The following is a 20,293-nucleotide window of genomic DNA, read 5'->3' on the forward strand; positions in this document are numbered from 1 at the left end:
TTTTACTAGACACCTCCGTTCTTCATACATTGCCCTAGACCTCAGTGACAGTGACCCTCACAAAACAGGAGCTCTGAAGACAGTGAGCTGGTACTGAAGGGCACCAGAAAGCAGGCTTCTCCCCACTGCCTGGCCCAGGTTCAAGGGGGACAGAGGGGCAGGCAGGGCCTGGGGGACCCAGAGTTCACTCAGCAGAGGTTCCGTTGTGCTGCTGTGGGATTGGAGGAGTGGAGTGGGCATCGTGCCCAGCTGAGCTTTGGTTTTCCCTTTGCTCTCAGAAGAATCACAATGAGGTACTGGACCCCCTTGCCTCTCACAGGTATGAGGCCACAGACGAGGACTGTGAGTCGCCCTAGAACAAGCTTAGGGCAGGCCCAGGCACACAGGAGCAGCACACTTTGGTCCTTAATTTATCTACGATGGTCACTTTTATTCATCTTTCTGGATGAAAGAAAATCCTCTCTCTCACCAAGTGGGGGGGGGTGCACGCCTTCAACCCCAGCACTCAGGAGGCAGAGGCAGCAAGCTCTCTCTTTGTTCCAGGCTATCCAGGGCTACAGTGTCTGTCTCAAGCAAACAAAAACAAAGTAAAGCAAAAAGTCAAACTCCCTCTGGATAGAGACTCCCTCTGGAAACTTACAAGGGGTTTCTCTCAACTCCACTGAGCAGAACTACCTTCAAGGCCTTGACATATAGCGCCTGCTTCCCAGACTTGGCCCAGCTCTGCAGCCTGGGCTAGAGTATATGGTGCAGGTGGCTGTCTTTGCAGCTTCCGAAAGAAAACAGAAAAATCGCCCCTCTTCCTCAGAAAGGATCCAACTTTCTCTCAGGGACTCTGAGAGGGAGCGAATATGAGAATGAAGCTGGACAAGTTTGGGGCCTGGGGTGAGTCTTACAGTTTTGAGGGGGGGCAAGAAATCCCCAAAGAGTTCAAGTTTGAGGCCTCATTTTATAGTTCCAGCTGTTGCTACCTAGGCCGAGGCTACAGACAACTGGAACCGCAGAGATGATGGGTTGAGCTTTGGTAGTCAACTCTGGCGGCAAGTTCCAGCCGGTGACACAGCTCCAGGCGGCTTTGCAAGCATCGCGTAGCCCCAAGATGACTCCAGTTGGTGGCTAGGGTGGCAGGTCGAGCATCCAGAGCCCTCAGCAGGCGCGGCAGGTCACGAAACAAGCGGTAGCGTGGCAGAGTGCGCAGAGGCCGGGGGATGTCGCCTTTGGTGCAGAGGCGACTGAAGTAGGCAAGCAGCAGCCGGCGTGGGGCAGCGCAGAGCAGGGTGCGAAGGGACGCAGTCTGCGAGTCGCTGCTGCCGGCTGGGCTGGGGCCTGCACAGTTCCACAGCAGCAGCACCGTGCCCTGCTCCCGCACCACGCGCTCCCGCGCAGCCCAGAGCCATGGCAGTGGTCCAATACGTGCCACATGAGTCCCCTCCCAGAGGTCCACGATGACGTCGCGCCCACCGCCCAGCGCGGTCCGCAGCAGTTCGGCCAACGCTCCCACCAGGCGCCGCTGGGCCTCTGAGTCCGCTGCGTGCAGTAGTAAAATTGGCCGCGCTTGGCTTGGACCTGGGGACCCGAGCAACAGCTGAGTGGTGTGTGTGTGTGTGTGTGTGTGTGTGTGTGTGTGTGTGTGTGTGTCTGTGTGTGTGTCTGTGTGTCTGTGTGTGTCTGTGTGTGTCTGTGTGTGTCTGTGTGTGTTGTGTGTGTCTGTGTGTCTGTGTCTGTGTAGCAGAGGACCGGAGCAACAGCTGGGTGTATGTGTGGTGTGGTGTGGTGTGGTGTGTGTGTTTGTGTGTGTATGTGTGTGTGGCAGGGAGACAGGTCAGCCCTTCCCTTGAGGCCTTTGGCCCACACTCTAGAGCGCCCTACACTCTGTATTCTTTATTCGTTCTGGGAGTCAGTCCTCCAAACTGAGCCTATTTGGGGCTTAAAGGCTAAGGAGGAAAACGTGCAGCTTCTAGTGCACAGCAGGCTGGATTGTAAACACTCCCTACCCCATCGCCGCCCTCGCCTCCTGCGGGCTTGGTGGTACGGATAGAACCCACACCCACAAGCCCTTTGCCCTGTCTTAACCATTCCTGTCCACTAGGGGGCCTAAGACTAGTGGTCTGAACTTTCCCCTAATTTGATCAAGTGGTGCCGGAAATGTCTGTCTTGGCTACCCCAGGTGAACTTACCTGGCAGTAGGCGCCGGCAGAGGAGGACCAGAATTACGCCCAGTAGAATGATGAGGCCCAGCAGTGCCAGGATCAAGAGCCCCAGGTGTCTATGGGAGACTGAATCCAGCAGGGTGAAGCCAAGCCATCTCTTCAGTGCCCAAGCTCCCTCTCCTCTCACCCAAAAACTCACCATAAGGACACAAAAGGTGCTTCCAGGCAAACTGGACATCGGACCTCCACACCTGAGAACACAGGGCCCCCACTCATGTGAGCTAGAGCAAGCCTGCCCTCCCAGGGAAGGAGTCCCCACTGGCTTGGGAATTCCTGCAGCTCCAGTTTTGGGTCTTGTACAATCCTTGAACTGACACAGACCAGGCCAAGGTGGCAAATGCCAGTGAGACCACAGTGGCTCCCACACTTGACCTGGGATGGAGAGTACAGAGCAGCCACCAACCACTGAGAGCTAGGCCTTGTCACCACACCTCATGAACATATAGCACCAGGTTTTCCCCTTTTTTATGGGAAGGCAAAATATCAGTGTCTTGTTTTGTTTTTGTTTTTTGTTTTTTTTGGTTTTTGTTTTTTGAGACAGGGTTTCTCTGTAGCTTTGGAGCCTGTCCTGGAACCAGCTATTGTAGACCAGGCTAGCCTCGAACTCACAAAGGTCTTCCTGCCTCAGTGTTTTGTTTTGTAGATAACATATAACTAGTGACCACTAATTCCAATTTGAAACACTTGGCCAAACCAAATCCATTTATGGACTCTGTGCCAGGGAATCTGTGAGGGGTGGGGTAGGATTTCTTACCAGGATGCAGCTCCCCGGCTTCAAGAAGGGAATGACGAGGTCTAAAGTCACCGGGACTGAGCCCTGGGTCTGTAGGGACAAAGGGAGAATGGTTGTCCCCATATAGGCAGATCTGATAGTGTTTCATCCACCTCCATCCTACCTAGATAGAGGACCCAGTGCCACCTCCAGGAGACTTCCTTGGCAACCCTAGCCAATGTTGACTCTCTCCAGATACCAGATATTAACGGCTCCAGCAGAGCGCTCTCTCTCTCTCTCTCTCTCTCTCTCTCTCTCTCTCTCTCTCTCACACACACACACACACACACACACACACACACACACACACACACGGAAGGTGGGCACAGTCATTGTCTTAGTCCTGCAGCATGCGTGCATCCCTTCATTCCCCTCACAACTGAGGAGACATCTTGTCCACTGGAGAGTGAGCCGTGGAGCCTGGCAGCCTAGGTTGAGGCTTAACTGTGGCCTTTCTAGTTCCTGAGTTCAGGACCGTTCTGTGGGCTAAGATGATACCTTCTCCTTTCCCCGCCTCAGATTCTTTATTTGCATGAGGGACAATAATCTTTAGTGGGTTACTAGAAGCAATAAATAGAAATATGCAGATAGATGCTTTTAATACACTGATAATGTTGAAGCAGCTGTTATTAGGCTAAGAAAAGGGGAGCAAAGCCTGTAGCGTATGCTCTTCTTACACCTCCTGGTGCTAACGTAGGCTGGGCACAGAGCAGCACTTAGGAGATTGTGTGCTGAATTGGAGACCTGATTGCTGTCTACAGATGAGACCTGGCTCCACTCTGTCCACATGTTAGTCACGGGCTGCCCAGTTATCTCTACCCAATAGTGACACCTCTCCCCTACTCTGTACCCCTCACCTGCCTGACTCCACTCTGGAGGCAACTGACAAGCAAGTAGATGCTCTAGAGATCAAGTGTTTGCTACAACCTGCTGTATGGAGCCCGCAGGCTGCCAGCTGCAAGGCAGCCTTTGAGGGTGAACTGGATGCTGGGTTAGCTGAGTGCTGCGGTTTGGCCATTGTGGTTTTTAAATCAGATGCACAGAACCAAGTTGGCTAGCTAGTCAACCAGAGCCGTACTGAACTGTGAGTCCTTCAGCTTCCAGGGGTCTCTTGAAAGTTGGTGAATGTGAATTTTTTTAATAAAAGCAGCCCCCACAGGCCCATAGGGAGTGGCACTATTAGGACTATTAGGACGTATGCCCTTGTTGGAGTAGGTGTGACTTTGTTGGAAGAGGTGTGCCACTAGGGGCTGGGCTTTGGGGTCTCAGATGCTCAAATCGGGTCTAGTGTGTGGCATTTTCACTTCTGCTTCCTGTGGATCAAGATGTACAATACAAGTCTCATTTGCCTCTCCAGCACCACGTCTGCCGGCACGCCGCCATGATTCCCACCATGATGATAATGGACTACATCTCTGAACTGTAAGCCAGCCCCAACTAGAAGCTTTCCTGCCAGGCAGGTGGCGGCAGTGCACACCTTTAATCCCAGCACTCAGGAAACAGAAGCAGAAGGATCTCTATGAATTTGAGACCAGCCTGGTCTACATAGCAAGTTCTAGGACAGCTGGGGTTACACAAAGAAACCCTGTCTCGAAACACCCCCAGGCAGAAATGTTTTCCTTTATAACCATCACTGTGGTCATTGTGTCTCTTCACAGCAACAGAAACCCTAACTACGACAGTGAACTTTTATACTAGTGCCTTGTGGAGGCATGAGACCTGGGAGACGGCAGCTGGGGTGAGGGTGGCATCAATATGCAACGTAGGGCAGAGGAAATGACTCAGTAACTGCCTTTGCGCGCAAGCATAAGCACCTAAGTTCAAATCCCAAGCATCCAGATTTAAAAAAGAGAGAGAGCCGGGTGGTGGTGGCCTTTAATCCCAGGACTCGGAAGGCAGAGGCAGGGGGATCTCTGTGAGTTCGAGGCCAGCCTGGTCTACAGGGTGAGTTCCAGGACAGCCAGGGCTGCACAGCAAAGCCCTGTCTGGGGGAGAAAAAAAAGCCAGGCATGGCAGCATATTCATGCAACCCCAGCAGTGGGGTCAGAGACAGGTGAATCCCAATATCTCACTAGATGTCCACCCTAGCTGAAAACAGGGAGCTCTTGGTTCAGTGAGAGACCTTGTCTCCAAGAAATGAGGTGGGAATGAGTAGAAGACCCCTGCACTCTTTTTTTTTAAATATTCATTTACTATGTATTACTGTATTCTTTCTGTGTGTATGCCTGAAGTCCAGAAGAGGGCACCAGACCTCATTACAGATGGTTGTGAGCCACCATGTGGTTGCTGGGAACTGAACTCAGGACCTTTGGAAGAGCAGGCAATGCTCCCAACTGCTGAGCCATCTCTCCAGCCCGACCCCTGCACTCTTGATTCACACCTACAGGTGTGAATGTCTATGCATACACACGCTCCACCACACACACAAACTTTGACGGTGGCAGTGCCAGCGTCTAAGGGACTGAGACTTAGGAACCCCCTCCTGCAGGACCCCATAGGTTAACAGAGGACCAGTGATCCAAGGCTGGTCAGGTAAATAGTCCATGACAGATGCCAGGATGCAAGCAATGACAGACGGCAGGATGCTGGCTATGACAGACGACAGGATGCAGGCTATGACAGATGCCAGGATGCAGGCTTTTCTGCCTCTACCACCCGGGGTCGGCCTCACTGAAGTAACAGAAACGTTAGGGATATGCATCTGCCAAGAGAACCTGGTGGGAACCAGAGCCCAGCTAGGCTGTACCTGGCTGATGCTGTACACCGGAGGCATCAAGGTATCGATCCCTAAGCCTGGGTCACTCCAGGCAGCACTGAAGGTAGCATGTGTTCTCGAGGAAAAGTGCAGGGTCAGTTGTCGGCCCTGGGTGTCCATGCTCACATTCCAGGATGGGAGAGACCCTGTTTGTGGGAGGTGATCAGAGTTGGGTGTACTGGGCCTGGAGGTCACAGGTGAGGGAGGGTGAGGTGTGGAAGAAGGGACTCCTACAGACTCACCGCTCTGGTGGGGACATTCAACATGGCTGCTATTCTTAAAAGAAAACTGAGAAACACAGGAATGGCAAGTCAGCAAGATTCAGTTCCATCCCTCCCTTCCTCCGCCCACTGCCAGCCTCCTGCCCACGGCTGTACCTTAAAGCAGAGCTGGGGGTGCAGGTCCACATTCCCTAGGACATACCACTGTTAAGAAGAGGCGAGTTAGACAGGGAGAAGGTCTCTGGGCCCCAACCCTGCCCACCTCGGTTCTGGAGGGAGGGGGCTGTCCTTACTCCTTCTGATTCCTGTGCTGTGGCATTGGGGAGGGTTTCACAGGGCACGAGTGGGTCCTGCCTCTGGCAGAGGGAGGCCTCCAGTTTCAGTGGGCAGCGGAGTGTCAGAGCCATGGCCATCTGACTGTGTTGGCTGTAGTCAGTGAAGCGAACTGACTTCCAGAAGTCCGAGCCATCTGGGCAGGTGGCAGGTCCAAGGATGAGGCTCCATCTCCCCACCCCCACCCCACCCCAGGGCACGGGAGAAAATACCAGTGCACCAGCACAATTCCAGGCTTAGCAGGCGAACACTCCTCCACCCTTCCTCCCTCCCTCCCTCCCTCCCTCCCTCCCTCCCTCCCTCCCTCCCTCCTTCTCTGCCCAGCTTCTTTGGCTTTATTTTCCCCACCCTGGGTCTCCATTCTGAATTCCCCTACTGCCCCCTATACTTCAAATCTATGTGGGCTCCTCTCAGACTCTGAATGTCATCTGTCAGCTCTTCTTTCTAAATCCTGTCCATTTTCTGAGCTCAGCTCAGGTGCCAGTTCCTCTGAGACCCTCTCTGCTCATGACAGTGTCCCTGGGTGTCTCCTTTCCTGAGCTGATGCCCTGCAGACAGTCCTTGATAACCCTGCCTAGGTATGGAGGCTTTGTGTGTATCGAATGTCATCTCTTCTCAAGGTCACCGCTGAGCATACAGCTCTCCAAACAACACCAGCCACTTTCCTGTGAAATATTCCACTCAAGCCTCGTAAACAGTTTCAAATTTTACAGATGAGGGGGGTGAAGAGGGGCCTCTGGGGATAACCCATGGCAGAGCTGGGAAGTGAGCCTAGGTCTCTAGTTGGTCTTCTCACGCACTGTTCCCTGGGTGACCCTCTTCCACTCAGAATGTTCAGCACGCAGGAGCTCGCCTGCTGACCGTTAGACACCATGCCCCCCACCCAACACGGCTCCAGACAAAAATGTCCTCATGTCACCTGGGGTCTCTCTCCATCACACACACATGGGGGAGGAGGGGGAGAGGGGAATGAATGTGCACCAGGATCAATACAAACAACACTCACAGGCTTCAGGCCAGCGCTGGAAGGGACACTTTTTGCGCCTCACAGTGTCCTCCTGCAGGTAGGACGCCTGGGGAGCATAGAGAGAATCAAGGAAATGGCTTTTCCAGCATCATCCTTCGGGATCTAGCTTACTGTTAGGAAGCAGCTTGAGCTGCAGGACACTAATTGGGGAGCGATGTGGAGTGTGGGCAAGGTTTAGGGTTCCAGAGTACGGGCAAGAATGGGAAATGAGGGGCTGACTATTCCTGTCTCCAAAGAACTGATCCCAGCAAGAGAGAGATCCCAAGGGTCACATCCCTCAATTTTAGGCTTTCTGAACTCCATTCTTGACTTTCTCAAGGTACCCAGGACTCTGTGTTGACTCCTTATTCTGGATTCCCTAAGAGTCCCCGGGTTGTCTCCTCTGACAGGTTCTTGTTTCCCAGGGCTCTGTCTACATGCTCCTTTTAGTACCTGTCTTCCTTCTAAAAACATTCAAAGCCTCTTTATCTTCAGACTTACAAGGAGAGATGGAGAGCTATAATAGAGGCTGGAGAAGCCATGACTTCAGGAGAAACACACAACCTTGGCTCTCAAGAACACGGTGATGGCTGGTGGCTGTTTACTCTGTGTCTGAGCTGAAGCTGAATCTGGACCAGGGAAGGCAGCATCCAGGCAGGGCTGAGATGAAATGGCCTAGGACCCTTCTACTTTGAGCATGTGTGGCTCATAGCCAGCACCAGTTTTCCCAAGCATCCCAGTAGCCTAGGCCTTGTGGAGTCTCTCTTCAGTGCCGTACGGCTTGCTCCATCACCAAGTCATCCTCCATCCCTAGGCCTTTGTAAGCTGACTTACTGGAGATGCGGTTCCTGTGCTCACCTCTATGCATGTGCAGGGCAGGAGGAATTCATAATGCAGGTCTGCAGTGTGGCCCCCAGACACAATTTTCTGTTGATAAATCACAAAAGGAGAGGAAAAGAGACACCTAAGCAAGGGCATGGCCACTGTGTGCGAGGCAGGAGGATGCTGGGACCCTGGATAATACGCCTTGCTTTCCTCCTCCATGACAATGATTTCTCCCTCTCATAGGATCTTGGTTCTCTACTCTGGCCATTTGCTTGAGGTACTCTACAAGGAGTAGGGGTAGGGAAAGGACTGGACATTTCTTGAGTTCCAGCTGTATGCCATGCAGAGCGTTAGAAGCACCAACTCTACTAAAGGTTAGTATCACCGTGAAGTCAGAAGATATAGTCATTGCAGACAAGAAGCGAGCCGAGGGACCCCAGAGAAGGGCATCAGTCTCTGCTCGTGATGCCCAGCTATGCACAGTGGCATCTGTGATGTCTGGAGGGTGAAGTGAACTTCTAGGACCTGGACTGTGAGATTGGAGAATATCATTTTCTGAGGGCTAGACCAAAGGTGTGAGAGGGAAATGCACCAAGGCACATGTGACAGTTTGGCCAAATATCAGGGAACAACCTCCTGAGGAAATAACAAAGCTTTTGTTGCTCTTTTTCTTAAGACTTGTGTACTCCAAACTGACTTCAGACTCATTATATATCCAAAGAAGACCTTGAATTTCTGGCCCTCCTGTTTATACCTCCCACCCATTTGTACAATGCCAGAGGTCAAGCATGCTGGGCAAACACTCTACCAACTGAGCTACGTCCCCGGCCCTAGCAAAGGTCTCTTAATTTGACGTGAATCACACCAACAGTCCTCTCTCTCCCTAGGAATACATACTATACTCATTTCTTTCTGGCCTCTCCTCTCAAGTAACATAGCCCACCACCGTTTCTGCTTAATCCAAAAAAAAAAAAAGGCTTGATGCTACCTACCTCATTTTCTAAGGAAGTTTTAGACAACTACTCTCCTTGTCTGGGTCCCAGTTGCCCTCCCCAGCCCCCATTTGCTGAGAAATTATATAATCGGTCTCTTTACTGGGCATGGAACTCCATACCTGGGTATCAAAGGAACTGTTCATATCTTCACATTCCAGGGCCCACTGGTAACAGAGACGCACACTAGCCTCTGGGCCTGGAGGAAGCGTCACCCTAATAGCCTGTGCCTCAGGCAGCAAATCAAAGGAGAAGTCAGGTCCTAGGGAGAAGGAAGACTCAGCGAGCCTGGCTCAGGTGAGGCTGAAAGCACCTGCTGATGAGCGTCATGCCTACCTCCACGCTTCTGTGAACCTGCTCTAAGAAGATGCTCTGCTCCTTCTGTGTCCAAAGGCTGGCTCCTTTTGGAGCGTGGCCCTCTGTGGGAGACGGCTGGGGAGGGGCTGGAAATGCGATGGCCTCCACGAGACAGGGAAAGGCTGCCTAGCAGCTTCCTCTGCAAGTAGAGAACAGATGGTAGACATCACTATGTTAAGCCAGGATCCAGGGCATCTGCTTTCTGGTTTTGCCTTTGAAACCTGAGAGACCACAGGCAAATCGTTCAGGTTCCTTTGGCCTCAGTTTCCCTTACTGTATATTCACCCCATTCTCAAACTCCCTCTTGTAGCTGGAGAACAAAATAAGGGAAGAAAGGAGTTGCGGGCCAGAGGAGAGCTGTGAATACCTGGGAGGAGGCTGGTGTCCTGTGCCTCCAGTAGAATTCAAACTTATGAGGACTTTTAGATTTCTTCACCAAGAGAGGGAACCAGCCCCACTGAAGGCCTGTAGGAGGGAGACACCCTTCTTACCTGGGAATTCTTTTTTTTAATTTATTTATATTTTATGTACATTGGTGTTTTGACAGCATCTACATCTGTGTGAGCATGTTGGATCCCCTGGAACAGGAGTTACAGTCGTGAGCTGCCATGTGGGTACTGGGAATTGAACCTGGGTCCTCTGGAAGAGCAGCCACTGCTCCCAACCACTGAGCCATCTCTTCAGCCCTTACCTTGGAATTCTTGGTCCCTGTCCTACCTGGAGATGCAACCCAATGTTGAGTAAGAAGTCAATAGAAATCAAGGGCAGCAATGATATTGAGCTCCTTTGTTGGCAAAAATTATGATTCAGTAAAAAAAAGAATTGAGGCCCTTCCAGGCTCAGTGAGCACGGAAAAGGGAGCAGAAAGAACTTGAGAGCCAGAGGATGTGAAGGAGCAATGAGGTCTCTAGATGTGGCATGGTTGTCATGTTCATGAGCCCACTGCAACCGTGGTTACCTGCACGAGACTGCACCAGGCCGAGCCAGCAAGCTCAGTCAGCTTTCCAGCAAGTGGACTCACTGATTCGACTCAGTGAGTTACAAAACAAACAGAGCAAGACATGGTTTTCTATTTGTATTGAAAGGCGGAGGCAGGCAGATCTCTTGATCTTGAGGCCAACCTGGTCTGCTCTGCAAGTTCCAGGCGAGCCAGGACTACACAGTGTGCCTCTGTCTCAGAAAGCTGAGGGCTATGTGTGTGTGCGCGCGTGCATGCGCAGAAAGATGGATGAGCAGTTCAGAGCACTCACTGTTCTTAGAGGACCCGCATGGTGGCTCGCAACCATCTATAACTCCAGTGCTACCAGGATTTGATGTTTTCATGGGTACTATATGGATGTAATACACATATATACAAGCAGGCAAAACCCTCATACACATAAAACAAATATTAAAAAAAAAAAAGAAGACACGATGTGGGACAATGATGCATTGGGAGTTACCCAAGGGAAGGGGGAGGAACTGTGGATGGCGATGATCAAGGTGGATTGTATGCAAGTATGAGATTGTCAAATAATAAATAAAAGCTATTTTATTTATTTTTTAAATCTTTAGGTTTATTCATTTTATTTTATGTGTATGAATGCCTTGCCTGCACATGTGTATATATGCACCATGTGCATGCCCAGTGCCTGCTGAGGTTCCCTGGAACCAGAGCTACAGATAACTGTGAGCCACCATGTGGGTGCTGGGAACCAAATAGAGATCCTCTGAAATAGCAGCCAGTGCTCTTAACAACTGAACCATCTCTCCACCCCTAATGAAAAATATGTAAAAAATAAATAAGACAGGGCTGGAGAGATGGCTCAGAGGTTAAGAGCACTGGTTGCTCTTCCAGAGGTCCTGAGTTCAATTCCCAGCAACCATATGGTGGCTCACAACCATCTGTAACGAGATCTGGCACTGTATCTTGGAAAGTGTATATATAATTAATAAATAAATAAATAAAACAGAGAAGAATGATTTAAATAGAGAACACACACTCCTCCAACAAAGGTAGGTGCTAATTATAGCACCTTTTTTTTTTTTAAGACAGGGTTTCTCTGTGTGTCCCAGACTGTCCTGGAACTCAGAGATCCGCCTGCCTCTGCCTCCCGAGTACTGGATTACAGGTGTGCACCACCACTGCCCAGCTGTAGCATGATTTCGAATGGTGAAAAATTTTAAACTAACTTTTTGGGGTTTTTTTTGTTTTTGTTTTTTTCGAGACAGGGTTTCTCTGTAGCTTTGGTTCCTGTCCTGGAATTAGCTCTGTAGACCAGGCTGGTCTCGAACTCACAGAGATCTGCCTGCCTCTGCCTCCCGAGTGCTGGGATTAAAGGCGTGTGCCACCATCGCCCTGCTTAAACTAACGTTTTGTGATGTTATTTTATTTATTTGTTATTGGTTTTTCAAGACAGCGTTTCCCAGTAGTTATGGAGCCAATCCTGGAATTTTCTCTGTAGACCAGGCTGGTCTCGAACACACAGAGATCCGCCTGCCTCTGCCTCCTGAGTGCTGGGATTAACGGTGTGACTTTATTTTATATTAATTACATGTGTGCATGTATATTTGTGTGTAGGTACATACAATGAGTGCAGATGCTCGAGAGATCAGAAACCTCAGATTCCTTGGAGCTGACGTACAGACAGTTGGGAACTGCCTGACGTGGGTACTGGGAACTGAACTTAGGTCCTCCGCAAGAGCATCTAGTACTCGTGACTGCTGTGCTATCTTTCCATCCTCCCATAACTTCTAGTTTTGTTTTTTTTTTAAGATTTATTTATTATACATACAGTGTTTTGCTGCATGGTCACCTTCACACCAGATGAGGTCGCCAGATCTCATTACAGGTGGTTGTGAGCCACCATGTGGTGGCTGGGAATTGAACTCAGGACCTCTAGAAGAGCACTGAGCCATCTCTCTAGCCCCCCATAACTGCTGGTTTTAAAGTGTGTGTTCAGTGTGTGCTGAGTAAGACGATGAAACAGCAGAGTGACAATCCCATTTTACAGATGGAAAGTAACAATAGCAAGTCCCTAGCACACACAACTTTCAGGAATTGGTACCAGATGAAAGGAGGCAGCTCCACAAAGAGACAGCTGTCCCCTGAATGTCTGTCATGATGTGCTATCCTGGGATGCTCATGTCCCTGGTGAGGTTAACAGGACAAAAACGCGTTCCAGTATAACAACTGACACTTGTGGTTCTGCAGCTGTCCCTAATCCAAACCTCCGCTGAGAACGGCTCGGAGGCTGCTCTTCCTACCTGAAGGACGGGACAGCAGATGCAGGCACAAACAGCAGGGCCAGAGCCAAGGCTTTGTGGCTAGGAGGGTAGGGCAGGGAGCTTGAGCAGAACTTCCTGTGTAAGACAGAAAGGGAAGTCGGCACAGTGGCACATGGCTGTAAGTCACTCCTTGGGAGGCTGAGACAGGAGGATTAAAGACGGAGGCAGCTGTGCGGTGGTGGTGCACACCTTTCATCCCAGCACTCAGGAGGCAGACGCAGGCAGATCTCTGTGAGTTTGAGTTTGAGGTCAATCTAAGCTACAAAGTGAGTACCAGGACAACCAGGACTACACAGAGAAACCCTGTCTCAAAAAAATGAAGACAAACAAACAAATAAATAAATAAAGGATGGAGGCTTTGTATTACATGGTGAGACCCTGCCTCAAAACAAAACAAAAAGAGGAACAAGGAAAATGGTAGGGTCTAAGGAGGTCCTGCCTGTCTCCTCCAAACTGAATTTAAGGCTGGGCTCTGACAAATATTCAAGTACAAGCTTGGGTAAATTATTGGACAGGTGCCAGATTACTCTTCCATAGAATGGGGTTGTTATAAGGACCATGTAACATAATGAATGGGGAAAGCTTGATAAAGCAGAATGTACCATTAAGTATGAAAGAGTATTCTTCCTGATCAAGTGAAGGGCCAGTGAGAGGAAGAGCCAACTTGTACAGAATGCCTAGAGGTTTGCCAGGGCGTTTATCTTATCCTCCCCATTGACTGGAAGCAACACTGTCCCCATCACGTGATCATTTCTCCGCTGCTCCTGTGCTTAGAGGCCATGGCCAAATGGCAGAGTGAAGAACATTGCCTGAGTATTCCTAGAGTCTGAGGGAGAATTACAATGCAAACCTAGACTGGTCCTCCACTTTCTCATTGAACCTCAGGTTAGAACCGAAATTGCCATGGATGGCTGAGCGGGACCTGGAACTCAGGGGAGCACGGGGAAGAGAAGCAGAACAAGAGCTAAGACTCACCGGTGGAACTCTTATCCTGAAGGTACAGGGCCAGCGGAAAGAGAAAGGAGAGAGGCATCATTAGAAGGGACTTATATAAGGAGCATTCTCCCTGAACTGTGTCAATCATCCAGTTCTGAGGCCCACAGATGTCCATCTACGCCAGCTGTTTTCTTCTCAGTTCCACCCTGCCAAGGACCTCAGCACACCGGAACCTTACCAATCCCTTCAAGACCACACAGGGAACACAATGAGGCCGCCACTAGAGCACAGGGATTTCAGAGGTAGGAGAAGGCAGGCAGGAGAGAATGGGGAGTTCTACCCTGTGCCAAGCAAGTGTCCCCCCACTTAGCAGCAGGACCTTACCACACGGAGGGCCAGCAGACAGCGGCTGATCCGGCGGCGTGGCAGGTAGGGACAGTCAACCTCAGCAGCCGCAGACAGGCTGAGGAGCAGCAGCAGGAGAGGCAGAAACAAGGCTGCCGATCTGGAGCTCCCCATGAGCTTCTGCAGGATCAGGACACAGAGACCATGGCTTTGTTGTCTGCAGGAGGGCAGCAGGGCCTGGCCCTGGAGTTGTGAGGAGCACAGGGTACCAGCAGGCGCTCTCACCTAGCCCTGCCCGGGATCCACCCTACCCTGAAGCTCCTCCTCTCTCCTAACCAGCAGGCTAGGGCACATTCCTTCCCCTGAGCCAGGGCACTGATCAATGCTGTTCACTTGTTTACTGTTCTGTAGAAAGCGGTACTGCTCTCCAGTCACAGGGGCTCCTGGTGTGGTGGAGAGTTAATAGGAAAGGGACCAGCACCCTGTTGTGGAGATGCACCCGTTTCTTAACCCCTCCTACTCCTCAGACACTGCAGATCCGACACACCCGTTAGTTTGCTCTAGAACTTGAGTCTGCCATAGACAGTTACACATCTTTGATTTTGAGAATTAACTATTCTGCACTTATCTACACTGAATGCTGAAGATAGAGAAGTAATTGGTTCATCATTTAAAGCCAGGCCAAAAAATAAGTAAACATTATATAACACATGTTTACATATGTCCCCATATGCACTCTGGATCCCCACCTGGCTCCCCATCTGGCTGGCTTTAAAAAAAAAAAAAGAAGCCCAGCTTTCTTTAGCTCATTAGCCCTTTCCAACTCTTCCCTACTCCAAAGTAGTTTCCAGCTTCAAGGACTAACTAAATAATATGGCTTTGCTCAGGAAGCCCCAGAACTGATGGCTGAGCTCTGGAGCAGAGGGAGCAGCCCCATGCTCTGACCTGGTTTCCTGCGGTTTCCGGTGCAGGAAAGAGGCTGACAAGGCTCCAGGCTTTGTGGGGACCCTCCCCATCATCTCACGGCTTCCTCTCATTCGTGGAGCACGTGAGCTGCGTCACTCCTCCCCTTGGCAAAGCCCGCGATGGAAGGAAAGCGTGGGGCACGTCCACGGGGTCGGGGCCTCTTGGTATTGCTATTGTCTTTCCTTTTTAAATTAACTAGGAAAAAATTTTAGAGGTGTGTGTGTGCGCGCGCGAGTGTGCATGTGTGTGTATTGTATGCAAAGGCGGGCAGGTGCCCTTGCCCATGCAGGCTGATGTGGAGGCCAGAGGCTGACACCACGGTGTCTTCCTGAGCTTAGAGTTTGTTTCAGCTAGGCTGGTGGGGCAACAAGGCCCTAGGATCCGCCTGTCTTCTCTACTCAATGCTAGCACTACGGGTATATTCTGCTATGGCCTTGTGTTATGTCAGTGCTGGGGACAAGAACTCAGGTCCTCATGCTAACGCAGCAGCATTTACACACTGCGTCACCTCTCCAGTCCCATGATTATTAGTATGACTCTCACCTATGCTAGGATGGCCTGAAATTCTGGGTAGCCCAAGGATGTCCTTAAACTCCTGATCCTCCTATCTCCACTTCCCAAGGGCTGAGATTACTGACATGAACCACCATATCCAGTTTCTGCGGTGCTGGAGGCTGAATCCAGGATTTTGTGCTAGCATCTCTACCGACAGAGCTACATCCTAGCTCTAACAATTTGTCCTTCTGAGATTCAGTCTGGACCACCCTTCAGAAACATGACCGTAGCCTTCTTTTGGTCATTTCTAAATCATTTGGCCCACATCTGAAGTCCCCAATCTACCTATGATCCTAAAAGTATCCTCTTGCTTTTGCATTCATAATTTCTTGTTGTTTTGCTTTTTTACTTGTTTGTTTTTTGAGACAGGGTTTCGTTGCATAGCCCTGACTGTCCTGGAAGTCACTCTACAGACCAGGCTGGCCTTGAACTCACAAGAGATTTGCCTGCCTCTGCCTCCCAAGTGCTGGGATTAAAGATGTGCGCCACCACCATCCAGTATAATAAACACTATTTTTAAAAGGAAATAAAAAGAGAACTGGGGATAAACTCAGTGGCAGGGCACTTGCTTAGTGTCTGTAAGGCCCTGGGTTCGACCCTAGTGCTGAAGGAAGGAAAATGGAGAGACCCGTTTGTTCTTCTCCGGTGCCTAGCAGTGACTGTCGGGAAGCAGGTGCTCCACGGATGAGTGAGCATCAGTCAGGAAACATTTCATCCAAGTAGCTTATCTACTTCTAGTTCACAAAGCAACAGCCATAGTTGATCCCTCTAAACACCCTGTGAGGCAGATAAGTGAGATTTGCTTAACTTCACAAGGAGAGAAATAAGGAAGCAGGTGAGTGATTAAGTCAAGGTCAAAGTCTGTGGCCCAGGGAGCTGCGCTTGTGGCAGCTCAGCTGAGAGAACACTTGCCTAGTAAGTATGAGGCCCTACTTAGTCCCTAGGATAGCAATAAAGTGTATAAACAAAAGAGAGTAAGATCCCTGGCTAAAATCTCAGCCTAATAACCACTGCTTATAGTACACAAGCTTTCTTGGGGTTTAGACCATCTCTCAAAGGGCTCTCCAGTGACTTCACTCTTGTCTTGCTATAGAGACCAGGTGGCCACCACAACTTTTGACATCCATACGGTGTTAAGAGTACATAAAATGCCTTTACAAGAGCCAGAGGGATGCTGCAGTGGTTAAGAGCACTGGCTGCTCTTTTAGAAGTTTTGAGTATCATTCTCAGCCCCCACATGGCAGCTCACAAACATTTGTGTCTCTAATCCCAGGGGATTGGTTGCCCTCTTCTTGTTTTTTAAGGCATCATGTTCACATGTGGTATACAAACACACATGCTGGCAAAACATTTATGTATAGAAAAATTAATTTAATTAAAAAATCTACACCAGGCATGATGTCACACACCTTTAACCCCAGCACTCAGGAGGCAGAGGTAGACCTATTTCTGTGAGTTCAAAGCCAGCCTGGTCTAGAGTGAATTCCAGAACAGCTAGGGTTGTTACACAGAGAAATCATATCTCCAAAAACAAAACAAAAAATTAAAAAATTTAGAATGCCTTCATAATACTTTGCCTATTGGAGCTTTAATACAGCCTAGGAAACAGGCAAGGTTGATCTTAGTCCTATGATTGATACTTTAACTCCAATCTCGTTTTTTGAGATAGGGTTTCATCAGGCTGGCCTCAAACTCAGTATTCCTCCTGCCTCAACCTCCCAAAGGTTGGGATTACAGACATATACCACCATAGACAGCTGAATTATCTAACCCAAACAGCATTCTTCCCACTAAATCAAGAGGACTCATTTGTGAACACCATAACGAGGCAGAAAAAAGTGATAGGAAAAGGCTAGAAAACAGAATTCTAGACACAGAACAACAAACTGGTGTGCAGTTGTTTGGAAACGAGCAATGTGCACCCCAGCTGAGCTCCTGGCAAACTCCCTGGTCCATGGGCTTCCTCCTGCTTCAGTCCAGTTATGCGCTCTGTGAAATACAGACTTTGTTCCACAAAAGGGCAAGTCAATTCATTCAATAAGCTCAAAGTGAACACTAGTGAGCAAGGGAACAGAAGGCATGCAAACTAGCAATTCTGTCAATAAAACAAGGTATAATGGTGCAGGCCTGTAGGCGGAAGTTTCTGTCCCACCCAGTCCCGCAGCCATTCAGTCCCAAAGAAACACACAGAGGCTTATATTAATTATAAACTATTTGGTCTGTTAGCTCAGGCCTATTACTAACTAGCTCTTACAACTTAAATTAACCTATAATTCTTTTCTATGTTAGCCACGAGGCTTGGTACCTTTACTCAGTGAGGCATTCTCATCTTGCTTCACCTGTGTCTGGCTGACGATTGCGTCTCTGCCTTTCCTCTTCCCAGAATTCTTAGTCTGGTTGCCCTGCCTATACTTCCTGTCTGGCGACTTCTATAAGTGAGGCATACTCATCTTGCTTCATCTGCATTTGGCTGGTTGGTGACTGCACAACCAGACTAAGAGAATTCTGGGCAAGGGAAAGACAGAGATTCAATGGCTGTGGGACCAGAGGGGACAGAAAATTCCATCTACACATGCTTATAATCCCAGCACTTAGGAAGTGGAGACAAAAGTATCAGGAGTTCAAAGTCATTGTCAGCTATATAGTTTAAGGTCATTCTGGGCTGTCTCATTAAAAAATAATAAAGAAATAAAGTGAAAATAATTAAAGTTGTTCTTCAAATTGAGAATTGGAAGACTCCAGAATTTTCATATAAGAAGCATTTTAAAGATTAATAAAGGAATGTAAGAGTAGAAACGGTATGTTTTTATTTGCTGGTGCTAGGAAATCAAACCCAGGGCTTTGGTGCATGCTAGAAGAGCACTTTACCACTGAGAAACCTACCCTTAAGTAGAGAAAGTTTTAAGTGTAAAGCTGAGAAGACAGGGAACTTATCAAGGTTATTGTAGGTTCACCGAATAGGCAGTGTGTACAGGGAGTGCAGAAGGACTCGAAGTTTGAGGGGTGGAGGATGATACAGAGCTGTGCTCATGGCAACACAGGGCCTAGGAACAGCAACAGGCTGGAGGCAGAACAAGAAGTTATCTTTAAAAAGATCAGTAGGAGCTGGGCATGGTGGCACATGCCTTTAGTTCCAGCACTCAGCAAGCTTATCTCTTCCCGACAGCCAGGACTACTTATCCCCCAAAAGAAAGAATCAGTAGGACATCTGGAGGAATTAGCTCTGCAGACCATACAAGCAACGCATTTCCAGAACCAAAAAATGGCAACTGTAGAGGCCAGATCTCAAGTTATAGATAGAGCATCGTCTATGATACAGCCCAGTGCAAAGGGACCCACACCCTTCCTGCCCTACTTACTGTTAACTTCTAGGTGTGACCCACGTACTGTTGCTAGTCCTTAGCATTTTTGGAGGTGAAGGAAGCTTTAGGAGGGGCAGAGAGGAAGGAAGTCAGATCACTGAAGGTATGCCCTTAGCGGCGGTGATATTGGAATCTCACTTTTTCTTCTGGCTTCCATAGGGTTAGCAGCTTCTTTTGCACATTCTCCCAAACAAGCAGGCCAAGGAACCATGTGCAGAAAGCTAAAAGGTCAAAAGAACCCAAGCCCCTTTCTTCTTACTTTAGCCCAGGTTATTTGTCATTTAGTAGAAAACTATAGCCCCAACAAGCACTGAGGAGGCAGATGTAGGTGAATCTCTGATGTCAGCCTGGTCTACAGAGCTAGTTCCAGGACAGCTAGGGCTGTTACACAGAGAAACCCTGTCTCGGAGAAAAAAAAAATCTTTTGGATGCTATTAGGCAATTTTAGACACATAAAGGACTAATAAACATAAATAACCAAATAGAAAGCTCATAACCCAGCTGGGTGGTGGTGGCACATGCCTTTAATCCCAGCACTTGGGAGGCAGAGGATCTGAGTTTGATGTCAGCCTGTTCTACAGTGAGTTATAGGTCAGGCAGAGCGACAGAGGAACCCTGTCTAAAACAAAAGAGCCAGTGAGTGGTGGCACAAGTCTTTAATCCCAGCACTTGGAAGGCAGACGCAGACAGATCTCTGTGAGTTCGAGGCCAGCCTGGTCTACAGAGTTACACAAAGAAACCCTGTCTCAAAAAACCAAGAAAAAAACAAAGGAACAACAACAAAAAAATCCAAAACAAAAGAAAGAATTAACTCCAGCCAAAACAAGCTACTTGACAGGTGGAGATTAAGTGTTTGGCCCTGGCGCGCGCGCGCGCACACACACACACATTGCTAGGTAGGGTGACACACACCTTTATAATCCCTACACTTGGTAGACATGGACATGGACATAGTGAGTTCAGTATATCCACGGCTACAATGGGAAACCATGTCTTAAAAACAAACCCTTACTTTCTGTGTATGAGTGTTTTGTCTGCATGCTTGTCTTTGTACTTCATGCTTGCCTAGTTCGTCCAGAGACAAGAAGAGGGCATCAAATCCCTTGAATAGTTGTTACAAAAGGTTTTAAGCCACCATGTGGGTGCTGAGAACTGGACCTGTGACCTCTGTAAGAGCAGCCAGTGCTCTTAACCTCTGAGCCATTCCTCCAGTGACCCCCATCCCAAGGGTGTTCTCACAAAGAGCCACAGGGCGCAGCTGACTTGGGCTGTATACTTCCTCTCCTCCAGTGACAGTCCTATGTTCCTTAGGAAACATCTGCTCCTTTCATAATATCTAATGCCTCTAAAGCAATACAATTTTGAAATTCAATCAAATCTCAAACACAAGG

At 49.2% G+C, this 20,293-nt stretch overlaps 1 protein-coding gene across 4 annotated transcripts; it reads right to left on the reverse strand.

Annotated features, from left to right (window-relative positions):
• Positions 1–396: 396 nt before the first annotated feature.
• On the reverse strand, positions 397–14,503 carry Il17re (interleukin 17 receptor E). 4 transcript variants are annotated; one of them, XM_075983180.1, is made up of 17 exons: positions 14,305–14,503; positions 14,059–14,199; positions 13,714–13,729; positions 12,718–12,813; positions 9,839–9,936; positions 9,451–9,610; positions 9,237–9,376; positions 8,156–8,224; positions 7,298–7,364; positions 6,252–6,427; positions 6,115–6,162; positions 5,980–6,025; positions 5,729–5,883; positions 2,965–3,033; positions 2,350–2,401; positions 2,178–2,276; positions 397–1,566 (listed from the first exon to the last, which is right to left on the reverse strand). In XM_075983180.1, exons 2-17 carry the CDS (start codon positions 14,191–14,193, stop codon positions 983–985), a joined length of 2,010 nt encoding a protein of 669 aa, XP_075839295.1. In that variant the 5' UTR covers positions 14,194–14,199; positions 14,305–14,503; the 3' UTR covers positions 397–982. The 4 variants fall into 4 exon arrangements, with proteins under 4 accessions (XP_075839295.1, XP_075839296.1, XP_075839294.1 ...); XM_075983181.1 differs by lacking the exon at positions 14,305–14,503 and having other exon boundaries at positions 9,469–9,610; positions 14,059–14,277; XM_075983179.1 differs by lacking the exon at positions 14,305–14,503 and having other exon boundaries at positions 14,059–14,277.
• Positions 14,504–20,293: the final 5,790 nt, after the last annotated feature.

The sequence above is a fragment of the Microtus pennsylvanicus genome, chromosome 8 (assembly GCF_037038515.1).
Source record: "Microtus pennsylvanicus isolate mMicPen1 chromosome 8, mMicPen1.hap1, whole genome shotgun sequence".
Taxonomy (NCBI): Eukaryota; Metazoa; Chordata; class Mammalia; order Rodentia; family Cricetidae; genus Microtus; species Microtus pennsylvanicus.

What these genes read in the sequence shown, in the direction of transcription:
- Il17re (XM_075983180.1), bottom strand. Translation starts at nt 14,193, where the DNA reads ATGGGGAGCTCCAGATCGGCAGCCTTGTTTCTGCCTCTCCTGCTGCTG. An exon ending in TCTGCTGTCCCGTCCTTCAG is followed by an intron (nt 9,937 to 12,717) that starts GTAGGAAGAGCA and finishes TCCCTCCTACAG; the next exon opens with GCCTTCAGTGGGGCTGGTTC. An exon ending in TGAATGTCCCCACCAGAGCG is followed by an intron (nt 5,884 to 5,979) that starts GTGAGTCTGTAG and finishes TCCCACAAACAG; the next exon opens with GGTCTCTCCCATCCTGGAAT.